Source organism: Stigmatopora nigra, chromosome 1 (assembly GCF_051989575.1).
Source record: "Stigmatopora nigra isolate UIUO_SnigA chromosome 1, RoL_Snig_1.1, whole genome shotgun sequence".
Taxonomy (NCBI): domain Eukaryota; kingdom Metazoa; phylum Chordata; class Actinopteri; order Syngnathiformes; family Syngnathidae; genus Stigmatopora; species Stigmatopora nigra.
Genome location: NC_135508.1, coordinates 6205556 through 6216140, shown reverse-complemented (window position 1 = coordinate 6216140; position 10585 = coordinate 6205556). Strand labels below are relative to the sequence as shown.

Genomic DNA, 10585 nt, shown 5'->3' with positions numbered 1-10585 from the left:
AATGGAGGAAAGATGTGGAGGCCTAATATATTAACTTGACTATAGAAATGTGTACATTGTGAAAACCTACCAGTAATATTTGTGATTTACTATATTCAAATCTATGGTACGTGGTATTTTCAGCCTTATTTTAATTGCTGTAACATGAAGAGATAACCCAATGGCACCAATTATTTGACAGAATATTGTAATTCAGATCAAGATGTACAGTGTGTTGTTGATTCGACACATTTTTATAGAAATATGAGCCGTTTAGGTTGAGAAAAAGCTATGTCTAGTTTACATTGTTGTGTTTATGGGGTTGTACAATGACTTAAAATATTTTTGGATTATAGAGTGGTAATCTCCCCTGCGAAACTGGGTTGTAACTTGGAACTTAAAAGCATATTTTACATTTATTTAGCATAATTTGAGCTATAAACTGTATTAACGCTTTAAAAGTAATGAAAATATACCAATTTTGTATGAAATATTTATGCAAATGTATGTATATAAGCAAAAAAGATAGGAATTAGACATGTTTTAAAATAAAAACCAAGTATGTCATTTTTCAGCGAATTAACAGAAGGTAGGTTGGCAAAAATAAATGAAAAAATATATAAAAAAGGAAAAATTTCTTACAGAAAAATGCAGAAGTAAAAGGTTAACATTGTGTTACATTTGTAACGGGAAAAATAACAACAACAAAAGCACGGGTGGTCTGCACCCTATGCTAAGACCATGGGGTGGGCAAGCAAAAGTTTTGCTTGGCATTAGACTGACACCTATTGGGCAACATGGTAGTCTCATAGTATTGGGTTTTGTATGACAATGTGTGCTTTAGTTAGTGTTAATTTTATTGGAAAAAGAGCCTAAATATTCATATAATTGGCTAAAAAACATTGAAAAATGTATTCAAGTGAGAAAGAACAAAATGTTGTTTTTACTTGTTAGTTATGACCTAATATTGTGATCTTTAAAGTTTATACCCTAAAAACATCCAAGACTGTCTGACATGACCAAGAAATGTAGTTATTTTTTAAATGTGTTATTATCACTTTATAAACACTTAATTTTTGCATGGACTTTTTCATTTGTACTAACGATATAAAGTTTGGAATTTTGTAAAATTACCACAAAAAAAGTAAAGTAATAGCAGCAATAGCAAGTTAGGAGAGTAAAAATGGTCAATTAGGTTTTAATAAACACTAAAACAGCTTTGAAACAGTTGACTCATACAGATTATTATCCATGACACACATAAATCACATATGTACAAAATAATGAGTATTTACACACTGTCTCTTTGGAGGACAAATAAAAATACTTTGTTCTTTTCACTATGTTGTTCTCTTTTTACGCAAAAAAAAAACAAAAAGGGAAAAACAGTGTTATTTACATAAGGACAACAATGCACACATAAATTAGATAATGCTGGTTACTGTAATACAGCATTAGTGGCAAAAATGATAATATTAATGATTGAGCTCCGAAGAGAATTTCCCAAGACCACTATGACTTTGTACTTCACATACTAGTGCATCCATATTTGTATGCATACTTTTTTTTTTTGCCAAATGTGAAGTTGTATACAAAAAATGTATTTTTTCATATAGACAAAATCACAATGGAACAAGAAAAAAAACAACTAACCTAAAAATGGTGTATTTTGTAGCTTGATCACATTTTCCTTTAAACCCGAAGCAGCATCTTTTGTTGTGATTGGGTATTAAGATATATGCATAATTCATTGGCTACCTGAAAATTTGAGAGATTTCCGAGGGTTCACTGCCAAACCTCCTAGTTGAAATAAATTGGACATCACTCAATGACAGTGAATGAGTTAATATTCTACAGTACTTGTGCAGAAGTAGTCATGGCTGGCCTGGTGTGATTAATAAAATTATTATGTATTGTTTAAAAAAAATGACAAAAATAGAAATACCTTAATGCCCCCGAATGTTGAAGGATCATATTTTCACGGCACGTGCTTTGTTTTTTGGATGACTAATTTCAGTCAACAGAGTCTCACCAGAAACTGAAAATGGTAGTTACATTACAACACAAATAGCTCGACTTCATAAACCATTGAGCTACGCAGAGGACAGACACAGCTACAATGAAAAAGGATTAAAGTAATATAAAATGATGGTGTCAAAACACCACTTGCTGTGCATAGGTTTGTGTTGAGATGTGTTACAATGATGGTTGCGACCAGCAGGTGTCGACAAACACATACACTTGTCAATGTCTCTTCATGCGAATATAGTACAGTAATACCTTGACATACGAGTGCCTGGACATATGAGCAATTTGAGATACGAGTGGAATTTCGAGCAAATATTTGACTTGACATACGAGTAAAATGTTGAGCAAATATTTGCCTTGAGATACGAGTAAAATGTTGAGCAAATATTTGCCTTGAGACACGAGTAAAATGTTGAGCAAATATTTGTCTTGAGATAAGAGTAAAATTTTGATATTCGAGCGTACAGAGAGGCTGCTTATGAGAACATCATCTCGGCGCAACTCCCTCGTTTAAATGCCTCTACGAGCACTGGGCAGAGTATTGCATTTTTTTCATTGTTCCAGTGTCATTCAAAAAGTCTCTTTCTCTCTCCCTCTCTCTCGCTTTGTCCCCTTCTCTCTCTCCCTTCCGCAAAATCTGTCTAATTTTAGTACTACTATTAAACATCATAACCACTAGTTATTTGTTACTCTGCTAATAGATGGCAAATTAGAACAAATAAAAATGTTTTTCCAATCCAATTTTTTTTTATAGGGTTGGAACAAATTAATTAGTTTTTTAGTTCATTTCAATGGGAAACATTGATTTGAGATATGAGTAAATCAACATGCAAGCTCAGTCCCGGAACACATTTCGGTTGTATCTCAAGGTACCACTGTACCAGCAAATCGAACCTTTGGAGAGATAAAAAATCTCAAGTAGTTGCAGTTGAAAGTGAGAAGAAATAAATACATGTTTGGCATAAAAAATATGCTTATGTGCTGAGGCTAGCTAGAAACAAAATATGAAGGGCCACGATGGAAGATCATTTTTCCAGTGAAAAATATGTACTATTTACTCAGTGTGAAGTCTTCAGTCCTTATGGGAAAAAAAACTCAAAAAAGCTGTATATGTTCAAGTATAAATCCAGTAAATTTACATATTTCAAGGAATAAAATCTAGCTTTAGGGAAACGACAGTGTATTTCTTCAACAATAAAGTCAATTTTCATTAATTTTCCAAATGGAAAAAGTGCCATTTTGGGGAAAGTTGTTTAGAATAATGCTGTATTTTGTAATCTTTTCTGAAAAACACTTATCTTGTGATATGAACTGTGTATTTTGAATAGTGGAATTCCATTGTTGTTTAATTCTTTATGTAAATTAAGATCCTTCTCCTCAATTCCTTGGCACAATGACTTTTTACTTCGACAGGTCTTTGGCATGAGCACAAAATCGGCAAAATGTGAGATTTTAGCAAGAACATAGAAGATTTAAACAATTAAAATATTTGAAAGAAAACTGTATGCTTGCAAGATAATAATTTCTTGAAAAAAACAACTATTTTCTTCCCACTTGATGAGCATTTCTTTTTTGCTTTAGTTTTTAACGTGTGACCCATATAGTTCTGAGTAAAAAAACAGATGAAAACAAACAAAGAAAAAATATCACATATGTTTTGACAGTTTCAGTAACTCGATCACCCGCAGTGGCTCAATGCCGGCCGGGGCAACGCTTTACAACTTGGTCCACTTGCTAACTGATTGTCTCCAGTTCTATTCTCCAAAATAAAGACTCCCAATTATGGATTGTCTTCAATGTTTTTGATCTCATGTCACTATTGTCATCATCTCACCTTCTCTCTTCATTTATGTTCAAACAATGGAGTCCCAGTCAAAGTCATCCTGGATGTCATCGGTGGCAAGCATGCGTCTTACCTGGAAGTGTCCAGGCGCTAACATGTGTTGTTGTTGCTGGCTCAGTTGGTTGTGATGACCTGGGAACGAGCCAGAAGCAAAGTTCATTTTGCAACAATCCTAAACAGTAAAGCAAGATTATTTTTCCACTCAAAGATGTCGCAAAATTTTGTTTGCGTCTTTATCATGATAACAACTTGATACAGGCAAAGTGTAACACCCTAAACATTATATTCACTCATTCATTTTCCGTACCGGTTATCCCGTGACCAGACGTTTGGTCGCCGGTCTTTTGGTCCCTTTTGGTCGCCGGTCAAATGGTGACAGAGAGTTTACTGTTGAAACTAGCTCTCAAAATTATATTCATGAGAGAGTTTAATATCTAAGTACTGTTTAAACCAGCTCTTAAAATTATATTCATGAGAGAGAGTTTAATATCTAAATATCTACTGTTTTCAACAGTGCTTAGATACTAAACAGTACTTAGATATTAAACAGTACTTTGATATTAAACTCTCTCTTTTAGATATTAAACTCTCTCATGAATATAATTTTGAGAGGTGGTTTCAACAGTAAACTATGTCACCATTTGTCCGGCGACCAAACGTCCGAGCACCCGGTTATCCTCACAAGGGTTGCGGGTGTTCAGGAGGATATCCCAGCCAATGTGCCCATGAGCACCAGGCGGGGGACACCCTAAATTGCCAGTCGCAGGGCACAAGCTAGACGAATTTAGAGTTAAAATCCAGCGTACAATGTATGATTTTGGGATGTGGGAAGAAACCGGAATAGCTGGAAAGAACCCACACAAGCCCAGGGAGAACATGCCAACTCCAACTCAATTAAGGAAGTTCAGAACATGGGATTGCAGCATCGATCTCAGAACTGTAAGGCTGAAGTGATAACCACGTTACCACTGGGCCACCTTTCAATATGAATATATGAATTACAAGTTTTCATTATTTCTATATTGATCATTGTAAAGGCTGTCTTTCCTAGTTTAACTTAATAAACATAGTCACTAATGAAGTTACCCTTTTCCTCATAACAAAGTAACAATAGTAAATCAGGCACACCTGGTATGAGTGTGATGGAAGAGTCTACTGTCATGGTAGGAGCTGTGTTGCTAATGGGAGGCATGTGGGGGTATCCGGGTGGGCCCATCAGAGAAGAAATATTCCGCCTGGAGTCCATGTACATGTTCCCTGTGGTAGGGAAAACAAAATGGCTAATGAATAACACTTCCTACAGAAAACTGCTTTGACACACACACATGTTTACTGTGTTTATATTGTAAGCATTCTGCGGCATGTTTTCCAGCAAATTGCAGCAACCATTCTGTAATGAATATCATTGTATTATTTTGCAGTCAATTACTAAAACCACAACAAAAAATACTTTGTCAATTGATTGCAATACGAAAGCATGTGTACTGACCTGTCCGAATGAGTTGGCCGTGCTGATTGTGCTGAATGGCCTTGGGGTGCATGGCACCGTGTGGCTGAGACGGGTGTTGTGGTTGCCTCGCCGTGGCTGGCTGTGTGACGTGAGGCTGTGATAGGGCGGCGCCCTGAGGTGGGATCACACCCGTGGCCGTAAAGAACTGGTTGATGGAAGAACACAGGTCGGCTATCTGAGTGGCATCTAGGGACCAGTTGTTGAGCTCAGCCTCTTGCATGCTCTCCTTCAGGCCTGCCTCAGAAGGACAGAATGTGTACACACGTGGGCAATATAGTTGCTAGACAACTTTAAAATGCCCCCCAAAAAGTTGATATTAACATTTGGCATTGTTCTAATGTAATTATATTTATTTAAAAAAAAATGAAAACACCTGATAAAAAGTATAGGTTTTTTTTTTGTTTTTTTAAAGGTATTATCACGGCAAATTTCTTAATGAAACCAGAATGTCACAAAGTATTTTGGCCCACTTTTCATAAGAAAATACAGAATTAGACAGTACAATTTTTGACAAAATATACACGCATTTATGTTTGTCTTTTGGTTCCTGGACTTTTGGTTGCCGATAGGGTTGTATAATGCACTTAGAACCCTAACCCTAACCCTAACCCTAACCCTAACCCTAACCCTAACCCTAACCCTAACCCTAACCCTAACCCTAACCCTAACCCTAACCCTAACCCTAACCCTAACCCTAACCCTAACCCTAACCCTAACCCTAACCCTAACCCTAACCCTAACCCTAACCCTAACCCTAACCCTAACCCTAACCCTAACCCTAACCCTAACCCTAACCCTAACCCTAACCCTAACCCTAACCCTAACCCTAACCCTAACCCTAACCCTAACCCTAACCCTAACCCTAACCCTAACCCTAACCCTAACCCTAACCCCTAACCCTAACCCTAACCCCTAACCCTAACCCTAACCCTAACCCTAACCCTAACCCTAACCCTAACCCTAACCCTAACCCTAACCCTAACCCTAACCCTAACCCTAACCCTAACCCTAACCCTAACCCTAACCCTAACCCTAACCCTAACCCTAACCCTAACCCTAACCCTAACCCTAACCCTAACCCTAACCCGAAACCCTAACCCTAACCCACACTGCTTTGCTCTTCAATTTAATGGAGCAGCTCATATTCACTCAGCTTAGACAACCCCTGTCTGTGATAATTTCTCTTTTTTGTCCACATATTTATTGTATTCTGCGTGAGTCTCAATTGAGCTGCCTGCTCTATATGGTTTATCCAGCCTTGCTGGATTGTGTGATGGCAGTGTCAGAAGGGTCAAGTACAACAGTATTATAGGGGGACAGAAAATTATGGAGTCGGGCTGGGTATTATGGGACCAGCTGTCATCATTCGTCATGCTTGGATGTTGTCGGCTTTGTGCACTGACCGGGATAAGAGGCTGTTATTGACACGGCCTTCATTAGATTATTTACATCACAAAATTAAGAGTGGATGAGTGAGTGAGAATGAGATAGAGAGAGAACAAAGTGGAAATAGATAAAAAGTAACAACTAAGTAGCAACTTAAGACCAACACTAATAAACCTTTAATAGGCCAATACCATTACATTTTTATAATAGTGTGCCTCAAGGGCAGACCTATTTAAAAAAATCATAGTTTATAGTTCTCATTATATAGTATAATGAGAATCAAAAGGAAGGGGTCAATTGGAGTTTTGTTGGTAAAATGGTAAAAATAAAAGCAAACATAAAAACAAAAAGATTAGATAAGATTCAAAGAAAATTTGCCGTTGGTGCAAGTGTGTTTACTTTGAAAAGGAGAGAGGTCAACGTCAGCCCAATTGTAGCTTGTTGCGATGCGGCAGCTCTCCTTTAACCAGTTCAGGTTTGGGTACCAGTCTGAAGTCATGCCTGTAAGAAAGAAGTAAATAAGAAGTGTATTAAATGTTTACAAATGTAGATCCAGTGTGCAGGAGCTTAGTACTGGAGGGAACTTTGAATGTAATGTTAGTTGTATATGCTTTATTTTAATGTTATCGACTCATGTATAATATAAATAAACTTTCAAAATAATTCACAGTTTGAAATAAAAATTATTCTAAACTTTATTTCCAGAGTTGGGTAGTAACGCATTGGACTTTGTTAAATTCATTTGAGGAATATTTTGAGGAAAAAAGACCTTACAGAAATATTTGTGGAGAACAGAAATGATGATAATTAATGTTCTGCTTGGAAATCAGTTCTACAGTGCACCACAAGGAGGTGCAGCTGTACAGAAAAATATATGACTCAAGTCTTAGCTTTGCCTTTGTGCAAAATTAAAATGTAAAGCTACTTTCCAACACTACCAACAATACAAAAAGTGTTTATGCCTCATAACAAAAACAAGTGAGCACTAGTCTCTTAAAATTTCTAATTCATATCTGAATAGATGTCACTGTTACAGCGGTTAAATAACTTTAGTGCTAATACACAAAATGAGGGGACAAAAAAGAGCTGGAATCACATTATGAAACATGGTGCTTATGTTATATGAACCTCTGTGAGCCATGAACAAGGGTGGAATAATGTCTAAAAAGCAATGAAGTGTAGGGAAAGACACATATATAGGAATGTGTGACACTGCATGGCATTGAGCACCATCAATATCTATTAAATATGAAACATAATATATTATTTTAACAGGCAAACTGTATTGCTTTAACTAGAATCAGTAAAACAAATAAAAACATGCAAGGGAGACATGAGATGGACAGATCAGATCCAGTTTAGCTTAATTTATAGCTCTGAAAATTGAAAAATCAAACAACACTGAAAAAGAGGTGACGTGCACAACTGAATTTCCGCCTGTTAAGTATTGAGACAGTTAACTTTCATCAGTGGTTCCTAGTGAAAGTGACTTCATTTTTTTCCAAGTTACCAGACTGAGGGGTATTTTATCTCGGGGAATATTGTTGATTTCTGTGAAATGTAGGGATTTATAGTCCATTGGGCCTCTTTTGAATTTGATTGCCATTTAAATTATTGAATAAAATGGACACATTCCTAAGAATTTATAGTTAAGTATATACACAGTAAGGCTCACCTGTTGAAGGACAACTCTGTCCACCGTGGCTCTGTTGAGAAAGAGATCCGTGCCGTCCAATGGTGGAGAGATGATGCTGAGGATGGTGGGCATGGTGGTGATTATGTTGTTGATGATGGTGGCCACCACCCACCGTGCCTCCACTGCCGCCATTCCCTGTGCCAGGTGAGTGCTGGTAGGAGCAGGCAGTCCGCGTCGAGTGGTTCGAGTCGCCGGGCATTACCATTAAAGCTGTTAAGATTGAAAAGCACGTTGTCATAACCAAGAGATTTTGAAATCTCGTTTTATATTTGTGAACAATCCTGATAATTCATGACAAATTTACAGCTTATTCAGATTTTTATAAGCATCACATATTTTTCCTACAATAGGGTATGTAGTGTGAGAAATGGCAAGCATAATATAAACCTAGAAAAAAACTTTTGATTTTAATCTAAAACCTGTGTACCAAGTAATTTGAAACATTCTACAAAAATTGGAAAATATTACTACGTTTAACATTTCCAAATACATATTGCTTGGGCCGTATTTCAGAAAACTGTGATGGTCCTAGCTTTTGGGCAAACTACGGCCCGCGGGCCACATCCCGCCCGCGAAGCCTTTTGATCCGGCCCGCCGACGTTGTCCAAATAATGTTTTTTTTTTTCAAGATGGCGCCGTCACACGGAAGCCAGTGACAGTAGCTCTGTCCACTCTTATTTGTTTTTCGTGTTTTACAGACCCTCTATCTTTTTTAAATTACATTTTAACATTTCTTAATACATTCCTTTTTACTTTGAACTTTATACTTTTTACTTTAATGATGAGTGATGAGTATTTTAATACTTTAGTCCTTTTTTTCTGTTTCTCTTTCTAATATGCCGTTAACGGATGCACTTTTTTATATGTATCGTATCTTGTGCTGACCCGGGCCCATCTGTCAAATTTTTAAAGTCAATGTGGCCCCGGACTGAAAAGTTTGCACACCTCTGTCCTAACCGAAAAGCTAAGAAAATAAGTACTATTCATAATTTTGTAAATACTTTTCATGGCGACATTACTGGATGATGTTTTGTTTGATTTTGCCTAAAAAAGGATGATTAAAACTCCTTTGTAAACGTGGCTGACTTGTCGCATGTATGTTGGCACACCTTGTCGACCTCTTGTCAATTGGTAGGTACTCTACCCTTCGCAAGAGCTGACAGCAGCTGTCTGAACTACACAGATCAAATCTCATCAAAGAACACTGAAATAATCCAAAGAGAACGGTGACTCTTTTTGTGACCGTCAGTTCATGAGTGTGACGAGTCCTTGAGTGGGACTGTTCACTGCTGCCAACAGGGAGTTGTTCCACTTTATATGGCTATAAAAGTGTTTTTGTTTTATTAAGTCTTTTGTCTCCTTTGCTCCCTGCCAACTTCCTCATCGCTTCAGTGCTCATTCATCCATTGTACTATTTTTTATGAGGCCTTTACTTCATTGCATTTATTCTGATTGCTATTTTATGCTTGAAGATTATAGCTTTTAAGATCAAATGAATGTCTTTTAATTTAACTTCAGAGGTGATTGTACTATTAGTCATTTATGATTAGTTGGATTTACAATATGTAGTACCGTATTTTCACGACTATAAGGCGCACCCTCAATGAATGACATTTTTTCCATATATAAGGCACACTGTATTATAAGGAGCACTGTATTATAAGGCGCACTGTATCACAAGGCGCACTGTATCACAAGGCGCACTGTATCACAAGGCGCACTGTATCACAAGGCGCACTCTATTATAAGGCGCACTGTCTATTTTGGAGAAAATGTAAGACTTTTAAGTGTGCCTTATAGTCCTGAAAATACGGGAATTGCTATTGACTTCCAGGTATGAAGCACTCACTACTTTACAGTCACTTATAGAGCCAGCCATTGTTGGTGTTTTGGATTTTTTTGTATAAAATCTTGCAGTGGGGGAGGAGCTATATGATGGAAGATTTTGTAAACTAAGATGGCATCTGCATATTTAACAGTATTGTTTCAGTTCAGGCGTTTGTGTTTTTTTAATATCCGGCAGTGGTGGTTTTTCGTTTTTGGTTTTCTGTTTTTTCCATATATAAGGCGCACTGGATTATAAGCCACACTGTCTATTTTGGAGAAAATTTAAGACTTTTAAGTGTGCCTTGTAGTCGTGAAA

The 10585-nt window shown here is 36.9% G+C and overlaps 2 protein-coding genes across 3 annotated transcripts in view; both read right to left on the bottom strand.

Annotated features, from left to right (window-relative positions):
• Positions 1 to 10585, bottom strand: part of zmynd12 (zinc finger, MYND-type containing 12) — a 151585-nt gene that overhangs the window by 75999 nt on the left and 65001 nt on the right. The window lies entirely within an intron of this gene.
• Positions 1153 to 10585, bottom strand: part of LOC144203457 (forkhead box protein J3-like) — a 44458-nt gene continuing 35025 nt past the window's right edge. For both annotated transcript variants that reach the window (XM_077726917.1, XM_077726925.1), the window contains exons 8-12: positions 8422 to 8652; positions 7146 to 7247; positions 5340 to 5594; positions 4979 to 5107; positions 1153 to 3982 (exon numbers count right to left, since the gene is read on the bottom strand). In XM_077726917.1, coding sequence (XP_077583043.1) covers positions 3861 to 3982; positions 4979 to 5107; positions 5340 to 5594; positions 7146 to 7247; positions 8422 to 8652 — 839 coding nt within the window. In that variant the 3' untranslated portion in view covers positions 1153 to 3860. The remainder of the gene's footprint in view (positions 3983 to 4978; positions 5108 to 5339; positions 5595 to 7145; positions 7248 to 8421; positions 8653 to 10585) is intronic.